The sequence below is a fragment of the Balaenoptera physalus genome (genome assembly GCF_965194825.1).
Source record: "Balaenoptera physalus genome assembly, chromosome: 4".
In the NCBI taxonomy this organism is placed as follows: Eukaryota; Metazoa; Chordata; class Mammalia; order Artiodactyla; family Balaenopteridae; genus Balaenoptera; species Balaenoptera physalus.
The window spans coordinates 123,312,068-123,338,060 of NC_138891.1; the positions used below are offsets into that span (position 1 = coordinate 123,312,068).

Here is a 25,993-nt window from a genome sequence, read left to right on the forward strand (position 1 = left end):
TTTCTGTTCCATTGAATAAATAGATGTATTTAAACTGAAATTTAAGATTAAAAAAAATACAAATTATAAAGAGTCTACTTTAACATTTAGCTTTGCACTCACATACAGAAGTCTTAGTTGTACCAGAGTGTTTCTATTTTAATTGTATATAAGTGGTAAACATTTTTCTCCATGAATTGAGGCACTATGATCTGGACAATACTTACTTCAAATGTTCTTGCACAATAAACTACCAAGACAAAAAGAATTTCTAGTAATAATAAAGATGGGCAGTTCTTTGATACAAGCACCTGAATAAAATATGTTTTAAATTTTATAACAAATTAAATTCCTAGTGTAAAAATATTTATAATTACATTACTGCATTCATTATTATTTTGTTGTTTTATGCTCTAGGATATTATTTTTTACCTAGGTACAGCTTTGGACCTAAGGAAAGTTCATGCTTTTAAATGATTTATTTAAACCACTTTTAATGGAGGGCAGAGGATAATGGAGTAAACTTTTCACATTATATGAAAATCTCTACTAAAAGTTCTTAGATATTTTTATATATAAACTGTGAAAATTACATTAGCCTTTCTGTATTTCCCCCTTTTTTCATTCTAAAGCAAATACAAGTTCTTGAAAATTAAATTTAATAAAATGTAACAGTAAAATTGTCTTTACAGTGACAGGAATTTATGTCACTAATGTTTCCTTTATCATTTGCCCAAGTTCATTTAACAACCATCAACAAGTTTTATTGAGGGCTTTTGTGTTTACATGTGCTATTCTATGCACAAAGAATACAGCAATGTAAAAAAAGTTTTCGAAGACTTTCGAAGACTCAGGGATTATAGATAATGGAATGTATTAAATTCCAAATGACAGAATGTCCAGTCCCATGAATTTCTCTATCACAATTTGTAAGATCATCAATGTCTAAAACAAAAAAAAATCCTTTCATTTGATGTGACATTGTATTAGAAAATCTTAAATAATCTTTGTTACCCTGATATTCTGCCTTGCTGTGAAATTAAATCTTTAAGTTAATATTCGGGGAAGGGGGTGAGTGGTACTGAACCAAGGTTGTACATCAGAATCACATAAGGAGCTGTATACACATGTACCTGCCTGAGCCTTACACCCTGGGAAATGTCTGAGCCTCTCTCCCAGAGTTCTAACTGCACCTGGCTCCTAGATATTCTTATCCAGTATCTTTGACAGGGATTAGAGAGCTATATTGTGAAAAGCCCCAGAAATTGCTCCTGTGTTTGTACCCTGTAGAGAACCACTACCTTTAAAATTACTGTGTCTTCCATCACAAACCCACCCCCCACACACAGTCAACTTAATGTGATCTTGATATCCAATACATATATAAGATATATAAAAGGAATTCATTTGTCTAACTCATGGATTTCTAGTCATGTTAGCATTGGTATTCCCAGTTCATATAAAACAGAGCTTAATGAATTGAAATTATGTGGTAGTTGCAAAACTGATTCTTTGTCTCAATTTCTGGATTTGCCATTTACCTTCTCTGTGACTTCAGGTAAGTTGATACATTTTTCAGTTCCATCAGTGATAAAATATATCCCCTTCAAACTCTATTTCCCTATTCTATAAATCTTTCTATTGATTCAGTAGATAATCACATATTTTAAGATGCAGTTTTTATTTCCATGCTAAGCCCTTTTTAAATTCAGGTATTTACTAATTTTTCAATTCATGATTTTCTAATAACTTAATATAGTGAAGCAGTGTGTTTGCAATTTCCTTCTTCTATATAGCTTTTCCATATAACAATTATAAGAAAAGCTAAGATTACTTTGGTAATGTCTTTACATTGGAAAAAAAAGTCAGTTTCTGGTTGTAGAGAGGAATGCTAAAGAGCATACTCCTGGCACCTGTAGATTTTAATGCCTGTATTTTTTTTTCTTTTCAGAGATAATGGGCTTTTCTGAAGGATTTTGTATTTGAATGACATTTTTAAGGCCTTTCTAATGCATTTTTTCCTACTAGTGTTCTGAGAGCAGTATTATAGATCCCTGCTGGGCAATAGGCAAAATGGATACTTCTATTCCTCATCTGATGTAGGGTGTAGATTATAATTAGGCATGCTGGAAATCTTCCTGGATGCTTCTGAGCTTGCTGAGAGGTGGGTTTTCAATCATTTACAACTCTCTGAAATTTCTTTTCCAGCCCACACCTCAAATAAAAATTATCAAAGAAGTCTAGTCATAAGTTCAACATGTAATTTTAAAAAACATTTTTGCGAAAATTCTGGGAAATAGTTAAAAAATAAAAATTTCATTGTTCTTTTAAAAAAACATCATTTATTAATGAACTATTATTTTAAAATGTATATAAGTATATCCACTTGAAAGAAACTATCATCTTGTTTGTAGGATGATATGATATTAGTTCACAATTTTACCATAATTGTTCTGGGAAAAAAAACATTATTTACATACTGAAAGTGATTTTTCTTTGGCTTTGTAGCAGAAAATATATTATTTTTTCTTGTAAATGCCATATTCTGTTACAGACTTCATGTGGTATTTTATCTTATGAAGAAATTTACCACTGAGGAAAATATAAAATAATGTAGCTACAAAAAAAATGTAGATTTCAGTGAATATTAATCGACTTAACAAAAATAACAAATTTTCTGGTAAATGTAATTTTGATTTATTTATGTGAAATTTTAGTGGAAAACAGTAACTAAATTCAAAAAACAAAATGAAATAAATTTGAACGAATTGCTGTACAAGTAGACACAGTATATATCTGAAAATATTTCAATAAACATTCTAATAAACAACTTGCAAAACAGTAATACATTTGATGAATTCCATTGTCAAGTTTAAGCATGAAGCAAAAAGAAGTGCATAAAAAAATATTAGTTACACAATAATTAATTTGTAAAATTGAATACATTTTCATGAAAAGTACTTTAACACAGTTATTATAATGCCCTCATTGCTCTTGACTCATGGATTAACAGATAATAAATTTAAATAAAGTATATTAAACAAAGATCTTCAGTAATAACTCTGTTCAGCCATCTATTGAGTAGTTGTGTTTACTGAGGAGAAAAGACCTTCTTAGTGTGGCTCTTCCTTGGCTACTAGGTATTGTCATGATCTGTATCTTAGAGCAGCATCATCGCTGTTGTTTTGTAATCCACAAAATTTCTTATTGAACTTTCTAAGTTCTTCATTCTTGGAAGCCAGATTATTTTGGATGCATATTTAATAGTGTATCTACTTATAAGAAAAACATTTATACTCTATCAAATGTATAAAAATGATGTAATTTTAATATCTGTGGATCCTACCATCTTTTTCCCTTGCCCAAATCACCCACCTTGTTCACTTCTTTTATTCCCCAGCTTAAATTTCATGATCTATTATAATCACTATCACATATACACTCCTGGATCTTTTTTTTGCTTTGTGAACTGTTCCTAGCAAAATGCCAGTCATGGTTTAATTAACCTCAATGCCTATTCCACACATGTTGCAAGACAGCTGAAGTTAGCTGGAGGAAAACTACAATCATTCTGAATGATCTCCCTTTAAAATTGTGACCCATAGCTTAATGCATGCTCTTTGTGTTTTGCAGTACTCATGCCACATTTTCCTGACTCATTTTCTTCACCAGTTTTAGATAACTACCTCATACATTTCCTCCATCCTCAAGTTCATAAACCTCCTCTGTTCTAAAAAAGCTCAGCTGGTGAACTGGTTCCTCTTTACCAAGAAAATAAAAACAATCAAAAGAAAACTGTAACAAATTCCTATTACTACATCTACATCAAACATAGCTGAACCTATATACTACCATGAAGGTAATATTCAAGTTTTTATGTGGATGCTAGTTCCAATCCTAACATATTATAGACATTAATCCAATAATTTATCTCTCTATTTCCAACATTTTTTTACTCTCCACCTTATTTATTATTCCCATCAACATTCAAAAATTTTTTTTCTTTTACATGTATTATAGCATATAATATATAATTAACATAATATGTAACTTATACATAACATACATTTATGTATATATTATATATGAGTACGTACATACCTACATATCCTTTTTTCCTCTATTTCTTTTTTTTTTAATTTTTTTTTTAATGATATTCTTGTCTGCTTACATTCTTTTTATTTATGTATATATGTATGTATGTATGGTTGTGTTGGGTCTTCGTTTCTGAGCGAGGGCTTTCTCTAGTTGTGGCAAGCGGGGGCCACTCTTCATCGCGGTGCGTGGGCCTCTCACTATCGCGGCCTCTCGTTGCCGAGCACAGGCTCCAGATGCGCAGGCTCAGTAATTGTGGCTCACGGGCCGAGTTGCTCCACGGCATGTGGGATCTTCCCAGACCAGGGCTCAAACCCGCGTCCCCTGCATTGGCAGGCAGATTCTCAACCACTGCGCCACCAGGGAAGCCCTATTTCTTTTTTTTTTAATTAGTTTAGTTTAGTTTATTTATTTTATTTTTGGCTGCATTGGGTCTTCGTTGCTGCACGCGGGCTTTTCTCTGGTTGTGGTGAGGGGGGCTACTTTTCTTGGCCACGCGCAGGCTTCTCATTGCGGTGGCCTCTCTTGTTGCGGAGCATGGGCTCTAGGCGTGCGGGCTTCAGTAGTTGTGGCACACAGGCTCAGTAGTTGTGGCTCATGGGCTCTAGAGCACAGGCTCAGTAGTTGCAGCACGCGGGCTTAGTTGCTCCACAGCATGTGTGATCTTCCCGGACCAGGGCTGGAACCCGTGTCCCCTGCATTGGCAGGTGGATTCTTAACCACTGAGCCACCAGGGAAGCCCCTTTTCCTGTATTTCTAATTTTATTTTTTCTTCCAGTTTTATTGAGATATAATTGCCATACAGCACTGTATAAGTTTAAGGTATACATCATAATTAGTTGACCTATATACATCATGAAGTGATTATCGCAATAAGTTTAGTGAACACCCAACATCTCATATAGATACAAAATTAAAGAAATAGAAAAAAATATTTTCCTTGTGATGAGAACTCACAGAATTTGCTCTCTTAATGTTCATATATAACATACAGCAGTGTTAATTATATTTATCATGCTGTATCTTACATCCTTAGTACTTACCTTATAACTGGACATTTGTGCCTTTTGACTGCCTTCATCCACCCCTGCCTCTGGTAACCACAAATCTAAATATGAACTCTTTTTCTATGAATTTGTTTGTTTTTGAAATATAATTGACCTTCAATACTATGTTAGGTTCTGTTACACAATATAGTGACTCAGCAGTTCTATACATTTCACAATTATCTCCACAATAAGTCTAGTTATGGTCTGTACCCATACTTAGATATTACATGGTTATACAGCCACCCCTGGATCTGACCCCACCCACCAGCATGCCAACACCAACTTTAGGACACCCTGGGCCCTGCAGCCAGCCATGGCAGGAACCAACCCAGTGCACCAGGGGACTGAAACCAGTGCTGGGGCCCCCAGGGTCCTTTAGCCAGAGATCCCAGGACATGGCTCCACCCACTCCTGGGTCAGCACTAGCCCCAGGACACCCTGGGCCCTGGCCCCACACATCAGCAAGTTGACATAGAGATCCATGACCCTGGCTCGACAACCACTCACCCTAGAACCCAGGTCTGCCAATCAGTAGGTCAGAACTACCCTCAGGAACCACTGGGTCTCTGCAGCCAGCCACCTTGTGACCCATCCTGCCCCAGAGGCCAGCATTCTTGGCACAAGGCAGAGCCTGGCAACCAACCAGACCCAAGCCAGACACACCTACCAGACCATTCACAGTAGTCATCCCACCGTAAGAGAAGGACCCAGGCATCTCACATGGGGGCACCCCTAGAGCATATAGGTCTGGTGAATAGAGGGAAGTGTGCTGCTGGGACACATAATACGTCTCCTGCAAAAGGCCACTTCTCCAAGGTCAGGAAATGTAACCAACCTACCACCTACCAAATACATAGAAATAAAAATAGAAAATTAGACAAAATGAAGTGACAGTAATATGTTCCAAACAGATGAACAAGATAACACCCCAGAAGAAAAATTAAATGAAGTGGAGATAGGCAATCTACCCTATAAAGAGTTCAAATTAATGATTATAAAGGTGTTCAAAGAACTTGGGGGAAGATTGGATGAACAGAATGAGAAGTTAGAAGTTTTTAACAAAGAGTTAAAAAATATAAAGAAGAACCAAACAGTGATGAAGAATATGATAATTGAAACGAAAAGTACAATAGAGGAATCAACAGTAGATAAGATGATACAGAGGAACAGAACAGCGAGCTGGAAGACAAAATAGTGGAAATCACTGAAGCAGAACAGAACAAAGAATAAAGAATAAAAAGAAATGAGGACAGTTTAAGAGACCTCTAGGATAGCATCAGGTGTACTAACATTTGCATTGTAGGGGTTCCAGAGGAGAAGAGAGAGGGAAATGGGCATAGGATATATTTGAAGATATAATAGCTGAAAATTTCCCTATCTTGGGAAAGGAAACAAACATCCAGGTCCAGGAAGCACAAAGAGTCTCAAACAGGATAAACCCAAAAAGGATCACATCAAGACACATTGCAATAAAAGTGGCACAAATTAAAGATGAAGAGAGAATATTAAAAGCAGCACGGGAAAAGTAACAAGTTACATGCAAGGGAACTCATGTAGTCTATCAGCTGACATGAGTTTCAGCAGAAATTTGATAGCCCATAAAAGAGTGACATAATATTTAAAGTGATGAAAAGGAAACACCTACAACCAGGAATGCTCTACCTAGCAAGGCTTTCTTTCAGATTTGATGGAGAGATCAAAAGTTTTTCAGACAAGCCAAAGCTAAAAAGGTTCAGCACCATCAAACCAGTTTTAAAATAAATGTTAAAGGGACTTCTCTAAGCAAAAAAGAAAAGTCCACAAGTAGAAATATGATAATTCTAAAAGGAAAAAAAATCTCATTGGTAAAGACATATATACAGTAAAGTAAGTAAACCAACCATGTATAAATCTACTAAGAAGGTTAAAAGACAAAAGTAATAAAACCATCTAAATCCACAATAAGTAGTTAAGGGATACACAAAACAAAAAGATGTAAAATATGATGTTAAAAACAGTAAGCATGTGGGGCGGGGTGTAAAAGTGCAAGGTTGTTAAGATGCATTTGAACTTAAGAGATCATCAACTTAAAATAAAGTATATTTATATATTGCTATATATAAAACTCATGGTAACCACAGACCAAAAATTCTATAATAGATACACAAAAAGCAACAGGAATCCAAACATAACACTGAAAATAGTTATCAAATCCCAGGAGAAAAGAATAAAGAAGAAGAAAGGAATAAAAAATAAGTATAAAAATAACCCCCAAACAATTAACAAGATGGCAATAAGTATGTATGTATCAATGATTATTTTAAATGTAAATGCAGTAATGCTCTAATCAAAAGACATAGAGTGGCTGAATGGTTACAAAAACAAGACCCATATATATGCTGCCTACAAGAGACTCACTTCAGATCTAAAGACACATGCATACTGAAAGTGACAGGATGAAAAAGTTATTTCATGCAAATTGAAATGAAATCTGGGGTAGCAATACTTTTATCAGACAAATAGACTTAAAAACAGAGGTTAAAACAAGAGACAAAGAAGGACATTAAATGATCATCAAAGGATAAATAAACAAGAAGAGATAACAATTGTAAATATATATGCACCCAACATAGGAGCACTTAAACACATAAAGCAAATATTAACAACCATAAAGGGAGAAATTGGCAGTAACACAATAATAGTAGGGGACTTTAACACCTCACCTAGCTCAATGGACAGATCATCCAGACAGAAAAAATTAATAAGGAAACGCTGGCCTAAAACATCACATTAGAATATATACAACCCATTCAAAAGCAGCAGAATATACTTTTTTTTAAGGGCATAAGGAACATTCTCTAGGATAGGTCACATACTAGGTCACAAAAAAAATGTCTCAGTAAATTAAAGAAAATTAAAATCATATCAAGCATCTTTTCCAACCACAATCCACAACTAGAAATCAGTTACAAAAAAAATTGCAAAAAACACAAACGTGGAGGTTAAACAATACACTGTTAAACAACTAATGGATCACTGAAGAAATCAAAGAAGAAATCAAAAGATACCTGGAGAAAAATGAAAACAAAAACATAACAATCCAAAATCCATGGGATGGAGCAAAAGTAGTGTAAGAGGGAAGTTTATAGCAATAGAAGCCTACCTCAGGAAACAAGAAAAGTCTCAAATAAACAACCTAACCTTACTTGTAATGAAAGTAGAAAAATAAGAACAAACACAACCAAAGTTAGCAGAAGAAACGAAGTCAAAAAATCAGAATAGAAATAAATAAATAGAGAATAAAAAAAATGAAAAGATCAATGAAGTTAAGAGCTGGTTTTTTGAAAAGATAAATAAAGTTGATAAACCTTTAGTCAGACTCATCAAGAAAAACAGAGCGAGGGCCCAAATAAATAAAATTGGAAATGAAAAAGAATTTACAACCAATACCATCAAAATACAAGGGACCATAATAAATTATAAAGAACAATTATATATGCCAATAAAATATACAACATGAATTGGACAAGTTCATATAAATGTACAATCTTCCAAGACTGAACCAAGAAGAAATAGAAAATATGAACAGACCAGTTATCAGCAATGAGATTGAGTGAGTAATAAAATAGCTCCCAACAAACAGAAGTCCAGGACCAGATGGTTTTACAGGTGAATTCTACTAAACATTTAGAGAAGAGGTAACTTTTATCCTTCTCAAACTATTCCAAAAATTTGCAGAGAAAAGATTGCTTTTGAACTCATTCTGCAAGGGCAGAATCAGCCTGATACAAACACCAGACAAAGATATCACAAAAAAGAAAATTACAGGCCAATATCACTGATGAACATAAATGCAAAAATACTCGACAAGCTATTAGCAAACTGAATTTAACAATACATTAAAAGGATCATACACCATGATCAAGTGGGATTTATCCCAGGGATGCAAGGATGGTCCCATATCTGCAAATCAGTGTGATACACTACATTAACAAACTGAAAAATAAAAATCATATTCTCTCAATAGATTTGGAAAAGGTTTTTGAAAAAACTCAACATCGATTTTTGATAAAAAACTCTTAATATAGTGGGTTTCATGGGAACATACCTCAACATAATAAAGGCCATATATGGCAAGCCCACAGCTAGTAGAAAAGCTGAAAGCATTTTCTCTAAGATTAGAAACAAAACAAGGATGCTTCGTCTCATCACTTTTATTCAACATAGTATTGGAAGTCCTAGACACAGTAATCAGACAAGAAGAAATAAGATCAACCCTAATTGGAAAGGAAGAAGTTAAGCTGTCACTGTTTGCAGATGACATGATACAATGCATAGAAAATCCTAAAGATGCCTCTTAAAAACTACCAGAACTCATCAGTGAATTCAGTAAAATTACAGGACACATGATTAAATACAGAAATCTGTTGCATTTCTGTACACTAACGATGAAGTATCAGAAAGTGAAATTAAGAAAACAATCTCATTCACCATTGCATCAAAAATAATAAAATACATAAGAATAATGTAACTAAGGAGATAAAAGATCTGTACTCAGAAAACTATAAAACACTGATGAAATAAACTGAAGATGATGCAAACGGATGGAAAGATATACTGGGTTCATGGATTGGAAGAATTAATATTGTTAAAATGACCATACTATCCAAGGCAATTTACAGATTCAATTCTATTCCTATCAAAATATCAATGGCATTTTTCACAGAACTAGAACAAATAATTCTAAAATTTGTATGGAAACACAAAAGCCAAAATGATCTTGAGAAAGAATAACAACACTGGAGTTTTAATGCTCCCTGATTTCAATCCTACAAAGCTTCAGTAATCAAAACCATATGGTATTAGCATATAAACAGATACATAGATCAATGGAACAGAATAGAGAGCCTAAAAAGGAACACACACTTATATGGTCAATTAATCAATGACACAGTAGGCAAGAATATACAATACAGAAAAGATAGCCTAAATGGTGTTGGGAAAACTGAACAGCTACATCCAAAAGAATCAAACTGGACTACTCTCTCACACCATGCACAAAAATAAATTTAAAATGGATTAAAGACTAAATGTAAGACCTGAAGTCATAAAACTTCTAGAAGAAAATGTAGGCAGTAAACTCTTTGACATCAATCTTGGTAATATTTCTTTGGATATGTCTCTTCAGGCAAGGGAAACAAAAGCAAACCTAAACAAATGGGACTATATCAAACTCAAAAACTTTTGCACAGAGATGGAAACTATCAAAAACCAAAAATGTCACCTACTTAATGGGAGAAGATATTTGCAAACCATATATCCTTTAAGAAGTTAATATCTAATACAAATAACTCATACATCTCAACATCAAAAACAACCAAACAACCCAATTTAAAAAATGGACAGAGTACCAGAATAGACATTCTTCCAAAGAAGACATACAGATTGCCAACAGGCACATGAAAACATGCTCAACATCACTAATCATCAGGGAAATGCAAGTCAAAACCACAATGAGATATCACCTCACACCCATTGGAATGGCTATTATCAAAAAGGCAGCAAATACCAAGTGTTGGAGAAGATGTGTAGAAAAGGGAGCACTTGTGCCCTGTTGGTGGGAATGTAAATTGGTGCAGCCACTATGAAAAGCAGTATGGAGAGTCCTCAAAGAACTAAAAATAGAACTACTATATGATACAGCAATTCCACTCCTGGGTATTTTTCCATAGAAAATGTAAACACTAATTTGAAAAGATATATGCATCCCTATGTTCATTACACCTTTATTTACAAGAGCCAAGATATGGAAGCAACCTAAGTGCCCATCAATATATAAATGGATAAAGGAGACATGACATATCAATATTTCTTAGTCATAAAAAAAGAATGAACTCTTTTCAACATGGATGGCCCTAGAGGGAATTATGCTAAGAGAAATAATTCAGACAGAGAAAGACAAAAATCCTATTTCACTTGTATGTGGAATCTAAAAATCAAAACAAATGAACAAACATAACAAAGCAGAGACAGACTTATAGATGCAGAGAACAAACAAGTGGTTGCCAGAGGGGAATTGGGTGGGGGGAGGAAATAAATAGGTGAGGGAGATTAAGAGGTACAAGCTTCCAGTCCAAAATAAATGAGTCATGGATATGAAATGCACAGTGTAGTTAATTATAGTTATACCCACATATCCTTCATATATGAGTATATATTTTTGTCTGTGCAAATATTAGAAAGATAGATAGCTACTACATTTGGCTTCCAAATCCCATCTGATTTCTATCCTCTATTCATAGCAAAGAAGTCCCCTGAAAATGTTGTTTAATCTTGTTCTCTCTAAATTCTTCCTAGAATTATCTCTTGAATATACTCCAGTCATGCTTTGACCACATGACTCCACTGAAACTCTTTGGAAAGCTTTTTACTAATAACATTCACTTTTCTAAATTTTATCCCAAATTAGCAGTCCTGATTTTACTTTTCTGCCTAAGAGAAGCATTGATCCAATTAAATGATCTTTTCTGCTTGTTGCATGGTCTTTGGCTTATGGTATACTTTCCTGTTTTTTCTCTTATCAGTCTTTGTCTTCTAATTGACCTCTAAATTATCAAGGGCCCTAGTTTGGGGTCTATTCTTGGATTCCTTTCTCTAACTATGTTTATTCCCTTGACTTATTCATCTAGTCTCATGGCTTTAATTACTAGCTGGATTCAGTAAACTCCAAATTTTCAACATGAACCTCTCCACTAAATCCTAGTTGTCTGTATCCAGTGGTCTAACCAGGTAGCTCCATTTGGATATTAAATAAGTATCTTAAACTGAAAATATCCAGTCCACTCTATACATTATCTCTACTTCTGCTTCTCCCTCAGTTATCCAAATTTCATTAAATGGTGATTCCTTCCCTCCAGTAATATAGTCTAAAATTCTTTGTGTAATCTTTGACTTATTGATTGTTATACACATATTCAAGTTTTTTAAATCCTGTTAGCCTTATTTTAAATATATTAAAAATTTGATCATTTCTCAAAACGCAGCTGTTACTGCTCTAGTCCAAGCCAGCATAGTGACTTGCCTAGACTATTGCAATAACTTTTAAGAGGTTTTAATGCATTCACCTTTGCCCCCTGTTATTCTCATGAAAAGAGCTAAATTGATCCATTTGAAATAAGCCAAATAATATCACTCTTTTGTTCAGAAGCCTCCAATAGCTTCTCATATCATTTGGAAATCCCTTTTATTACCTACACTGCTCTACATGATAGGCCATTCTTCAAATCTCTATTGCCTTCATTTTTTCCTCAAATCCTACTATTAAGGTCAATTAATTTCAACCAAATAAGATTTCACATTTCCTCCATCAATCCTTGGTGCTGGAAGATTTTCAATAGTGTGTGTACTTTATCCATCTACAACTTTGAATGTACACTGTGAGTCATAAGTGTAGTGAAAACTATCACAAATCTTTGATGTACTAATCACAGTTTCCAGCACTTTTGAGCTTGCTGAGGGAGTCCTTGATTGCCAACCTGAAGTCAATATAGTAAGACTATTGTTTTTTAACTATGTGTGTGTTTAGGTTAATTGTTGAATTCTTTAGGTAAACTAAGTATAAATTGCAGACGGCTATTCTTTTCATTACAAAATCTGAAACCAGATAAGAACTTAAACTGTGTACAGAACACTAGAGTTGACTTACTATATGGATATTTGCATTCAGTTTTGAAGGACACTGCATCTGTCTGAGTCATAGGAGGTGTGACGCTACTGGGACAAAAATTAAAAAGAAAAAACATGATGCTAAAGTAATAGTAGTATACCCAGTGATAAACAATGTGAATAAATTTATATAATCCTCTGATTGCTTAGTGAATTAATAATTTGCTTATTCATAAATTAAATACCCTCTGAGACCAAATGATAGAAATGGTGATAATTAAGGAGTTTCCATAGACAAATTTTATAGAGGCAGGAAGTTAGCAAGCAATAGAACTGCACACATTTCCTGTGTGTACCATAGCGAGATGTTGGATCGCCTCTTCCTACATCACAGAAAACACGCCTGGCTGGCTGTTTTGATCTGCATGTTGAGATAGCACATTGTGCTATGAAGTATACTATTCTAACACCTTCTCATATAATTTACAACAATCTGCCCTGTAGTATAATTATTTACTACACATCCCATACCTGCATATCCCAGCACACAATTAGAAACTTGTTGAGGGCTGTTTCTTATCATTTCTGATTGTCGTAGCAAAGGTAATATAACTTCCCAGACCATCTCTGCTTCTCGGCTCTCTGTTTACACCAAGCCCCCTTTAATGATAATGTCTGTAAATTTTTATCGTCTGATGATTGATATATATCAATGTAAAGATTCATCACAGACCTGTCTGAGCCATAATTTTCTTTTATTATAAAATAATGTAATATAGAAATATAGGCTTTACCTTCTCTTTTAATGTTTTGACAAAGTCCACACTGTATCTTTTCCTTTCTATGATTTAGAGTTGTAGCACTGACTCATTTATTCCACACTTTGAAACTGTCTTAATACACCATTTGGCTTTTGGTAAAAAATAAATAAATTTTGTTAACATTTCCACCTTTCTTTCTCCTATGCATTATTTTATTACCTTGATAACTTAGATCCTTTCTGGAGAGTACCTTCTCTTTTAATTGAAGACTTCTAAACTATAGAAAGTTTAGTTTGTATATGCAGTATTTGTTTTAATTTGTCTTTTCTTTATGAATAGATAATTTACCACAAAACAAACAAAATGCAAAACCAAAACCAAACTAAAGCAGCTCACTGGAGTTCGTGTATGTTATACACAGTTTTAATTTTTAGCCATCATTTAGAGGTAGCTTGTTTCTTTGTCTATGTAGCAAAATGATTTGATTAAACTGTTTTTATGTATTGTTAGTTTTTGGTGTTTATGTGCATGTATAATATAAAACGTTTCCAATAAATAAAGTGCTTTTTATTTAAAATAATTAGGTTAATTGCATAATTGTCAGACAGTAAGACAGCCTGAGAAGAGTTCAAAACGAAGAGATAAGAAATATTTTTTATCTTCTTGAGCTTCCCACCTAAAATGAGGCACTGAAGTAAAGTATATGAGTCACTCAGCATAGCTGTGTGTTAAAAAAGGAGCATATATTTGCTATAACACTGCCAGTACATATGATAGTAATTATACACATTATTTTCATAACATTTCTTATATATCCTATGTTGTATATACTTTAATATGTATTTGAAATGATGTGATTTTTTAAAAGAAGGAAAAATATACACATACATTGCCAAGTACTATTCTACTTTGTGGTATTAGTCTGATAAAAGTGATGCTGTTAATAGCGATGTGTTGTATACCATAAGAAGTCTCATATATGTGACAACAGTTGATCACTAGATGGTAAATGCATTGCATTTTCTGATGTTAAGTGTGGGACTAGTGACAATTTAAAATACTTGTTAGAGCGTATATTTCCAGGCATATTAGATAAAGAAGGGCTTGATTTATACTCTGACTTTAAACAATGACAACAGACAAAATTTATGTCATGATGGTTAGCATATTGATCCATGAGAGAAGAGAAACAAATGATGTGACCCCTACGATTGGTCGAGCGTACTGTGTAGAGTTTCCAGGCTGTAGCACAGGGATGAAGAGTCTGACTCTTTTATTTGAGGAGCCAGTGTTCTGAGTTTGAATGACTTAGGGTGCTAGAAATCACAGGATGGGGTACCAGAGAGGAGAGAGCTCTGTGGAGAAGAAATTCACACAGAGAGAGCTCCAGAGATCTTCAGCACTCTCCCCAAGAGTCTTCAGCTGAGTATTGATAAGTGTATGTGTGTGTGAGTCCAAGGCCACAGAAAGAACCACTGGAATACTGAAGTATGTTGCTTCAGTAGTGTAGTCGAATTAGTCCTAAACTAAAGATTGCTCCCAGCTCGCCTAACAAGGTTTAAAAGCCTCAAAATAATAAAACTGTTTTCAAGTAACTTAACAATATCTCAGAAAAGAGACCATATATGTATATATATATACATATATATATATGTATGTGTGTATATATATATATATATATCTCAAAGTATATAATTCTCAATGTTTGGCATCCAATAAAGAATTATGAGGTATACAAGGTCCATGAAAATATAACCCATAATAGGGAAAAAACCAAATCAATCAATAGAAACAGACCCATTGACACAAATAACAGTATTAGTAGATAGGAACATCTTTTTTTTTTTTTTTTTACATATACTGCATATGTACTACAAGGTAAAAGGAAGGCAGGAGCATAATACAGAGAAACATGACAAAGTAAAAGACTAAATCAAAATTCTACAGATCAAAATAATGTCAAGTAAAAAAGACATTGGTTTGGATTAACAGAAGATTAGATGCTGCAGAAGAAAAGTCTAGTAAAATCAAAGACAGAAAAATACAATTTATCCAAATGAAACATAGACAGGAAGAAAACGTACATATACTTAGAGCAGTCCTGTGTCTTTTTCATGCTTTGAGTGAGTGGTGGCCAAAGAAGGCTCAGAACAGGGCCCTTATTTGTCTCACTAGATAGAGCAAAGAAAGAATGTTCCCAAAATATTTTGTATTTCTTTGCACTGTAATTTTTCCCTTACAGAACATGTTGTAGGAATTTGTATAAAGATATACTATAGGAAAAGGATAATAACTATTGTTAACATTGAATATATACTATGTGTCAGGCATTTTTTAAACATTGCATTTAACATTATTGTACTAATTCCTGTTGCATATTGTGCTTTTTGCTTTGCAAAAATCTTTCATTTGTCTCTAATTTGGACAAGATTGCCATACCAATGAGACACTGGTTACTAACTACATCACTGATTATAATAACATTTATCATGTATCTAGCACTGAGGCTACACAATCTTAAGTAATTCTAACCAGACCTAGGGAAAAGCAACAAAACTTATGTACTGTCTATTAGCCAACTTGCACTGTGATAACTGCAAAATAATGACAGCAAAACCTCAGGGCTTTCAATACAAAAATCTATGGGTTTGTAAGTAGGCTGCAGCAGCATGCTCTAGACTTTAATTTGGGTTCCGCTCTGCTCTATATGTTCTAACAATTGAGAAAATCAGCTAAAGGAACACATCCCATCTTGGTTATGCTGTTTTAAAATTCCCATGATAAAATGTGTGATGTATATTTAAAACAAAGACTGGAGAATGGTATCATGAAACCCCACGTTCTATCACAGCCTCAGTCATTATCAACGTTATGCCATTCCAATTCTAATATTTTTAGTATTGCACTTCATCTGTTTTCCAATTGGTTATGCTTATGTTATAAAGAAAAACATTTTAAAATCTGAATTAAAAAAAACATTGAACCAAACCTATGGCTTATTCAAAGCTTTGAAACAATGGAGTCTATATTTTAGTCATTATGTTACTTCCAGAGCAGTATGGTGTAATAATGTGATATCAATATTCACAAGGTAAGTTCAATTATGTGCATAAATCATCACAATACACCTGACCATCTTATGATAAATGTTGAATAGGAAGAATTTCAGTGTATAATGTGCCTCATTCTTTCAGACCTCCTTTCTATCTTCTCATTGCTGTGTGCCATGAAACTAAATTTTAGCTCAAGATAGGATGTAACTTTTAGATTTAAGTTTCTTCTTGGCTTCTTTATCCCTTATTGATTTTTTGATAAGGAGTTTTCTTTCTTTGCTTATTTTCCATTATGAAGGATATACAGAAAAATTGGAAATTCAAAAACAATAGTGATCATCCTCTTTTTCATGGTTTCTTAACCTTGGGGAAAGCAATGACATTTTAAATGGATCGAAAGCCTACTGGCTTTCTACACTAGCCCCATACTTATGGCTTGAATTCCTATGTGCTGAATTTTCTGAACAACACTGATATCAAATATTTTGTTATATCTTCATATTTGATTAAAATTGCACATACACTCAAGAAACAACAACAAAAAATAAGTATCTTGTCATTCAGAGTCAACAATGGTGTTGCCAAAATTAAAATGATCAGCAATACTACAAGCACATTCCTCTCCTAATTTATTTGCTTAGAACTCCAATCACAATGAATGACCATAAGTAATAGTGATATAGACATGGGGTCGGATACTTAATACAGCTTTAACTAATATATATATTTTGGAAATGATACATAGTCATTAGAATCCACAAATTTAAAACCATTGAATAGTGACACAGAGCCTATGTCTGTATAAAGCCTACAAGACAACGCTTTTGACACCAAAGTCATGGCATTTGAGCAGGGAAGGTCCTTCTGATGAAGGGCAGGGTCAAGCATACAGCCAAACCATCCACAAACGTAGTGGCAATTACAGATAAATTCAATATCTAGGGATTTTGTATTAGTATTATGGATGAAATAAAATATAAATCTCATTATTTGGCAATTTAATCATTTATATGTAAAAGGTTTTATCATTTATTATTTATTTAGTAATTTTGCTGTCCTACAGTAGCTTTTCATCCTAATTTTAATTTTGTTTTTTACTGAATATCTTACATATTTTCATTGATAAAATATTATAAATATTTTATAATATTATAAATAAATAACTGGCATGTGGTTCAAGGAATCATGAGAAAAGTCTAGCAACAGTAACGCACTGTTAAGTAAGAAGATAGGAGAGGTGTCATTTCCCTTTGAGATAGAATGCCTCTGGACCTCACAATGAAATGGATATTGTGTAAACTCACATATTTATCATTTAGATCTGGATATCAGATGTTTTGTGCCAATTTATTTGCCAACCACTTAACAGGTGCTGAGCTCTTTTCAAATATTCAAATCATTAATCTCCCTCATAATACTATAAAGGCTGTACTTTTAAACCCATTATACAGAGAGAGAAACTGAGGTACAGCTAAATTAAGTAGTTGACTCCAGGTTACAAAGCTTATAGATGGCACAAACAGGATGTAAAGTTTCCCATTTGGTTCTGTAGTCTCTGGTCTTACCTACTATTAAGGTAAAGAAGGCAGCATGCACAGGCACCAATACAAAATATTTAGGTCACCTTCTGAAAACCAGCATTTTGACAATTATCAGTTGGAATTCACCTTCTCTAATTTTTTTAAGTTAAAATCTCTGAAAAGTTTATTCTGCTTTTGGCCTGATTATCATAGCATTTCAATTTCAAATAGTAAAGTACTGGGTATATAATATGGAATATAATGTATGCTGGTTATTAAAATATGATTTGTTATGGTCAAATGTGAATATATGCATATATATGTATAATTTTATATACATACAACAATCTACTAATAATAGATCAGATTTCCCATCCAGGGATCTGTGACAGAAACTTGAACACATCCTTTTCCTCCTTTCTTTCATCACCAGCTCCCATCTAAACATTCACTGAATGCTGTGGATTCTCCCTCAGTATGTTCCTAGAATCCACTCACTTCTCTCCATCTCATCTACCTCTACCTTTTCCCAGAACACTATCATTGCAGTATGTTTCTTGGTGTTTTCCCTTCCCCCTTTCAAATTTATTCTTTACCCTGAGGCATGAATGATGCTCTCAAATAACAAATGCATTCTCCCTACTCCTCGGCCCGAAACCTTGCCTATCCTTTCCAGTTCTTTATGGAACACTCATATTCTTTCTTTTGGCTTTAATTTTTAATATTTTCTAACATATAATTCACATAGCATACAATTTACCCATCAAAGGGTAAAATTAAATAAATTGCCTTATAGTATATTCACAGAGTTGTGCAATCATCAACGCAATAAATTTGGGAACATTTTCATCACCTCAAAAAACAAGTCCCACTCCACTTGACTGTCACTTCCCAGTCACCTTACCACTACCTGCCAGCCTTAGGCAATCACTTTTGTATCTATAGATTTGTCTGTTCTGGAAATTCTGTATAAATGGAAGCATTCAAAATGTGGACTTTGTTACTAACTTCTATTCACTTAGCATAGTGTTTTCAAGGTTCATCTATGTTGTGGCTTGTGTAAGTACCTCATATTTTTAATTCACAAATAATATAGAAATATATATATATTATATAGAAATAGTACATTTTATTTATCCATGCATTAATAGATGGACATTTGTGTTGCTTTCACTTTTTGGATTTATTAATAATGCTCTTATGGACATTTACGTAGTACATGTTTTTGTGTGGACATAGATCTTTAATTCTCTTGGGAGTGTAATGGCTGAATCGTATGGTAACTCTGTGTTTAACATTTTGAGTACCTGTCAGACATTTTATCAAAAGCACCTGCACCGTTCTACATTCCTACCACATGTGCACTAGAGTTCCATTTTCTCCAGATCCTATCCAATGCTTGTTATTACCTGTCTTTTTGTTTATAGCCATCTCTGAGGGCATGAAGTAGTATGGAGTTTTGGTATGCATTTTCATGATGGCTAATGATGTTGGGCATCCTTTCATGTTTTTGTCAATGTTCCCTAGACTTTTGAGGCTCTTTTTGGCATTCTTGTCTGTCTCTCCAGCCACTTCACCTCTCACCTCTCTCCACCTTATATTGGATATGCCAGCTCTAGGGAGCTTCTTTCAACTCTTTGAACATGTTATTTTCCCCTCTAGTCCAGACCTATGTAGTTCCCATTCCCTTCCTAACTTTCCTCCTATTTGCTTGGCCAGGGCTGACTTCATGGATATGTGACATGTACAGTTGCACAGAGCCCAACCCTCAGAAGGGCCCTGCATTGGGTTTAAAGTGCTGCTGTGGTTGTCTTAAAATTCATAGTAACTTTTGAACAGAAGACCTCACATTTCAGTTTTCGTGGGCCCTGCAAATTACGCTGCCAGTCTGGTGCCTTACTTATCTTTCAGGACCCTGTTTAGGCAGAAATATCTGCAAGTAATTGTTCCTCACCTTTGTAGACTGTACTAGGTGTTCTTCCTTAATTTCATCTATGTCAGATGAAATTTATGATTTTCCTCTAAGCCTTTTAATGTTTGAGACTAAAGGCTTTGCCTTTCTTATCCATCTTTCTGTCCTCAGAACCCAGCATAGTGCCGGTCACATAGCTACAGTATGTAACTCAGCCACATAGTTATGGCCCAGGTAGTGAGCCATATGGCAAAAGTAATTCAGAATATGAACTCCAGGGCCAGACAGCCTGGGCATCCCACTGTTATCACTTATAAGCTGTGTGGGACCTGGGCAAGTTATCTAATGTTTCTGTGACTCATTTTGCTCATCTTTAAAATGGGGATGATATTAGTCCCAATCTCATAGCACTATTATGAGGATCATAGCAGTATTATGAACTAATAAATGTAAAATATTTAGTATGTACCTATCACCTATTGTATGTGTTAGCAGTTATTCATTACTATATTCATTTCCTATTTGTTGAATAAATTACTGACTTTATGTGCAAAGAGAAGAAAAGGGCCCTAGAACCAGTGAAGAAACTACATAAGTTAAGAAATTTTATTGGACATATTACTCTTTGTTTCATCAATTTACTCTGCTCGGAGGAATGGTAATTGTACAAAAGTTTATTTCATGACATCAAAATAGGAATACACTTAGGAAGGTGTGATCAAGCCCAGAGGAAAAAGACATTAAAACTAAGAATAAATATAGAAATCTTATAAGAGCAAGACAACATTTCTGCTTAAATTTCTTTGCAGAAATTAGTGAATGTAATGAAACTTTATTATGATTTTGAGAAGTCAGTTTGGGTAAATTAATGCCAGGAACGTTTGGAAAGAGTCTGTTTTCTTTTTTTATACATTTAGCAGTTATGCCTTGCTGCTACCTCTATGTATTTGAAGCTGTTTAATTTACATTCAATAGAGATTTAATGCCATTGCAAATAATGTAAACATAATATATAATTTTAAAAAATCGCTCCCCCAAAACTGCATAGCATACAATGAGAAAAAAATAACATATAGTCAAAGGGTACAAATTTGTTGTGTGTCTGCATGTGTCTTGGGTTCTGCATGTGTTCTCTATCATCCTGCCCAATGTCAGGAGATCCCACGTGCTCACAGTCTCTTCTCTGCACCTATTGGGTTCTCTCAGTTCTCTCATAAGCCTTCTGGTGGCATATGCCCAGAATTCTCTCTACAACACTGCCCCTCTTTCACCATTTCCAGATCCCAATCCACACTTCGGTTTAACAAGGAACATACCTCTGACTCTAACCCACCCCTCCATTAACACCCCCAAAATGAAACTGTGGTGTTCCTACATGGTATTTTTGAGTTTATTTGTATTATATATTAGAAGTAATATCTGTCTTCTCGGTTAAACTTAAATTCCAGGAAGAGCGGAAATTATTCTATTTTGCTCAGCTTATATCCCCAGCACATGGATGCTTATTTTGAAACAATTGCACATATACAGAAAAAATATTGAGTAACTAAGTGACATGATCCACAATTTTCTCAAAAGGCCAAAGGGTCAATGACTCTAAAAAGTTCAAAGACAAGAGTGTGAGAAAGAAGAAAGAAGAGAATACTGTCCAACTCAGATGTGTTGTGCACTACAATTGGATCCCAAATTTGCCAGTAAATGTCTAGTCAGGTAAAGCCACAAAAATAAACATGACACAGTATATAAATTCAAATGCCCAACAATTAAAATTTACAACAAAATATTTATGTTTGAACTAAACTGAAGATGGTAGTTATCACATAGATATTTGATTAAGGGATTATTGAAAGGACAATAAACTCTATAAATAATCATTTTATAAAAATATTGAAATACTATTCAAGCAGTACTTAAGCTGACCTTCCAGAAAAGGCAAAAGATATAATATCAAGTTAAATTTCACAGAGTGTCCTTCTGTAAAGGATTGGAATAATAATGTACACTCAGACACTTTCTAATCATGTTAATGCAGTGATAGAAACTGAAAATACTAGATGGGGAACTAATACACCCATTAACCTGTCTCAATCAAATATCAGATGTCTTAAATGAATCTTCAGTAGGTGGTGAATCAAAGCCAAGATATAAATGAATTTTCTTTCAGATATGTGTAATGCCTTTTTGTAGCACAAAGAGAAAGATGTCCTTTGGAATGTCAGAAATGAGAAGAAATGACTTTGGTCTTCTAGTCAATGCATATTGTGCATTATTACAAAGCCAATGCCAACTCTGAAAATGACTTACAATTTCTCAATGAATCACATACATTCCAGAAGAAATTCTATTCTTCCGGAATTTCTATTAATTTTAGATATATTATTAAAAACTTTGAAATACAACCATTTTTACTAATAGCATGCTAACTTTACACGCACAGTTTTCCACAAGTCAAAAACCATATCATAATAACAAAAGGACCTGTTGATTTTTAAGGTGGGTAAATTTACTTTTTAATGTGCAAAAGAACAATATTTTCCCTAATGAAAGAAGGAACAATTTGCTTCGCATCATTATTAATGTATCTTGTCACATCCTAATTAAGATATTAAATGTCACGTTTTTAATCCATAGTAAAGTATAGCTGAAGGATTACATTTCCTTTATTCAATGATATGTACATTTCACTATATCTTAATTTGCTTTATAAAAATTTTAGAATGTAATGATTCTGTCCTAGGTACTAGTCCAGGTGACTTTCACACAAAGTACCATAAAAATGTTCTCGCATTTGTACAACTATAATATCAAACTGCAGGATAAAATCTGAAGTTCCAGTAAGACTAGAAAAAGCAATGTGTCCCAAGAAATGCACAGGGACCTTATATATGTATGTATATTAGTCAACCAGGGATTATTTTGAATATAAATTGATACCTGGCCAAGAAATTGAAAGAATGATGGTAGAATACTGCCGTGTAAATATGGAAGAGATAAAGGGGGAAGGATTTGAGAAAGATGTGTGAAGCCTGCTTAGAAAGCACAGGACATTCATGACAATACAAATAATTCACATTAAATGGAATCCAAATTAACAGTATCCAAATTGTAAACTGTGCTTAAACAGAAAGGTAATACCATATGGAAGTCCATAAACATCAGGCTAATGGTTTGGGATTTTATTTGGGAGGCAATACAATGTTATTTGTAATTATAGAGTATGAGGTCCAGGGATGTGAAACCTTCATAAAGTTGTTATGAGAAATAAAAGTTTGCTTTAAAAAAAAATACTTATTCTTAGCTACACAAGAAATAATTTCTGCAGCTGGAATGATTTTTTTGCTAAGAGAAACATAGGAAATAACATAATGTTGAAGGCTTTTGCAGAGTCAGGGAGTCTTTTTTGGTCACATTCAGCCTGAATGTGATTGTTCTCTCTGAAATCCAGAGACGCCTGTCAATATCCTTCCGACTTAGCAGCACAGCTAAAACTGTAAATGGAAAGGCAGAGAGCAGATAGGTCTATGGAAACACAGTTGCTGAAAATTGGAAATCATAATGTCGAGCAAGATGATAAACTGAGATTTATCATTATTTAGAATATAAATAGATGAATAAATGTTCAGCAACTGATCCAAGACTGAGGACATGGTATAGCCTGGGGCATGGGAAAGAATTAGTATCATTCATGGAAAGACAACTGGGAGAGGGCAGGTGATGCTGGGTAAGACGTGATGTATTCATCTGCACATGCTAGTTTGAGATATATATCAAATGGACTTGCCCTGCATGTGATATATCTAGTTATGTAGCTCCAGGGAAAGAAGGATCCTGGGTGGAGAAAGAGTGACTAGAGATCATCAGTGTCGATGTGGGCAGGGATAAGAGTGCCTAAGTGGATTGTATTGACTGAAAAGACACTAGAGTCCAGGACAGAATACAGAAGCCCTGAGGAAGAGAGGAGGCTGTAACCAAAACCAAACCCAAGGAAACTACAACCAAAGCTGGGAGAAAAATCAGGATCATGTGGGTGTCTTGAAAGCCAAGGGAAGTCGGCACACAAGAAAGGAAAGATATAGTTCAATAGGATTTAATGATGAACAGAGTTGCAGTGAGATAAGGACCAAAGAATACCTATTTTGTTATGGAACAGCAGTTAGTTACCTTGTATAACAGTTGGCCATTTTGCTTTTGGGTTTATTCATTCTGATTTTTAACTTCTGTGGATTCTTACATTTTGTTTTCTTTTCTTTCAATTAAGTAAATGGGTTTGGCAGCTGAACATCTTAAAACTTGGCAGAAGAGAATGCCCTTCTGCTTGAAAACTTCACCTTACTATTTCTTTAGCAATACTCGGGAGGTGGGGAACATATTTTTGACATAGAAATCTTGATCTGAGTTGCATAATACATCCCTAATATGCTTTTGTTTATTTCTTGGTTTTTGAAGACCATTTTCCAGATAGTGAATTATGAGTGAGTGATAGGATTGTATAATGATTGCATTCCTATATAAAATTAAAAAGCAAAAAAAGTAACCATATTGTGCCCCAATCAACATGTTTGAAAAAGAGCTTTAAGATAGTCTTTTAATATTAATAAAGGAAAATAGTGAAACATCATTTTAATAATGCAAAGTACACACATGTATTGAAATTTGTTCAAATCTGTCATATAGAAAATTAAACAACCATTATACCGTTTATAATAACATACATATTTCAATTGAATGTATGATATACAATATTTTGTTGAACACTAAAACCTCGAATATTAAAAAGAATCAATTCAATAATGGTACAGCAGATGTTTCCAATGAGTTATAAAGTGCTAAAAGTTCACTATGTTTCTTGATAGTGCAGAGTAAAATTCAGTGACTAAACTATCTCTTGTTTTAAATATGTGTGCTATAAAGGTACTTAGATTTAAGAAAATTCTATAATTGTGTTGCACACAATAATTCTTATTTGAAATATAATCTATATGTTATTGGATTATAAGCAATTCCTTGATTTGAGTCATATTTGTGGAGTTAAGTGATTAATAATTTCCATATTGTTTCCAATGACTTCCTAAGAATGCTGTGTTTTTAATAGTGTATCTATGATGCATATGGTACCAATTATGCTTATGAGCAATGCTGTTGTGTTCATTCAAAAATGAAAACTATAAATTCCTCTTAAAGTCTTTAATTGTCATACATCTTGATACATCCTCCTTATGTAGTGAAATAGAAAACTAAAATACAGCAGGAATATCATTTTCACTGGTAGGTTTTAGCCAGAATTGAATAGACATTATTGTCATTTTGCTATGTTTGTAAAGAACACAATTGAAAGACAACAAAATCCTTCCTAGAAGAACATACTAGCTTTATAAAAAGCAAAAAGCATAGTAAATAAAAGAGGTTGATAAAACTTATGTTTAAGTTTTTACTACTTACAAGTCAGTGTCCCTATAAGCAAGTGGGCTGGTAAAATGGATAAGCTAAAAACAGTAAAGTATAAATAAACACTACTTTTTTGAAATAAAAAATGAATACAGGTAAGAGTTTATTTTCATTTATTGTGTCCATGATAAATACAATATGTTTCATCATTTTACACAAAATAAGCATAAAATCTTTCTTTTTCCTGAATCAATGTAAACAGAGCCCAGACGGACGTATCGAAGTCAGAGGGCAGCACAGAAGCTCATCACTGCATATTAAGGATGTGAAGTTGTCAGATTCAGGGAGATATGACTGTGAAGCTGCAAGTAGAATTGGAGGGCACCAAAAAAGCATGTACCTTGATATTGAATGTAAGTTATTCTCATTTTGTATGTTTATTAAAACAACTTTTCTTTTCTGCTTTGAAAAACATGTATTTTCGTAGGAAAATCAGAATACAGTAGTTCATGTTGTAGTATTTAATGCATAACTTTAGAAGGAATGCAGCCAAAGTCAGTTATTAGAGACATCTAGTGGCAGTTATGGGAGATTT

At 33.8% G+C, this 25,993-nt stretch overlaps 1 protein-coding gene across 3 annotated transcripts in view; it reads left to right on the forward strand.

Moving 5' to 3' along the window:
• NCAM2 (neural cell adhesion molecule 2) overlaps nt 1–25,993 on the forward strand; it is a 491,886-nt gene that overhangs the window by 327,042 nt on the left and 138,851 nt on the right. For all 3 annotated transcript variants that reach the window (XM_082460389.1, XM_082460390.1, XM_082460391.1), the window contains exon 9: nt 25,661–25,811. In XM_082460389.1, the coding sequence (XP_082316515.1) occupies nt 25,661–25,811 (151 nt within the window). The remainder of the gene's footprint in view (nt 1–25,660; nt 25,812–25,993) is intronic.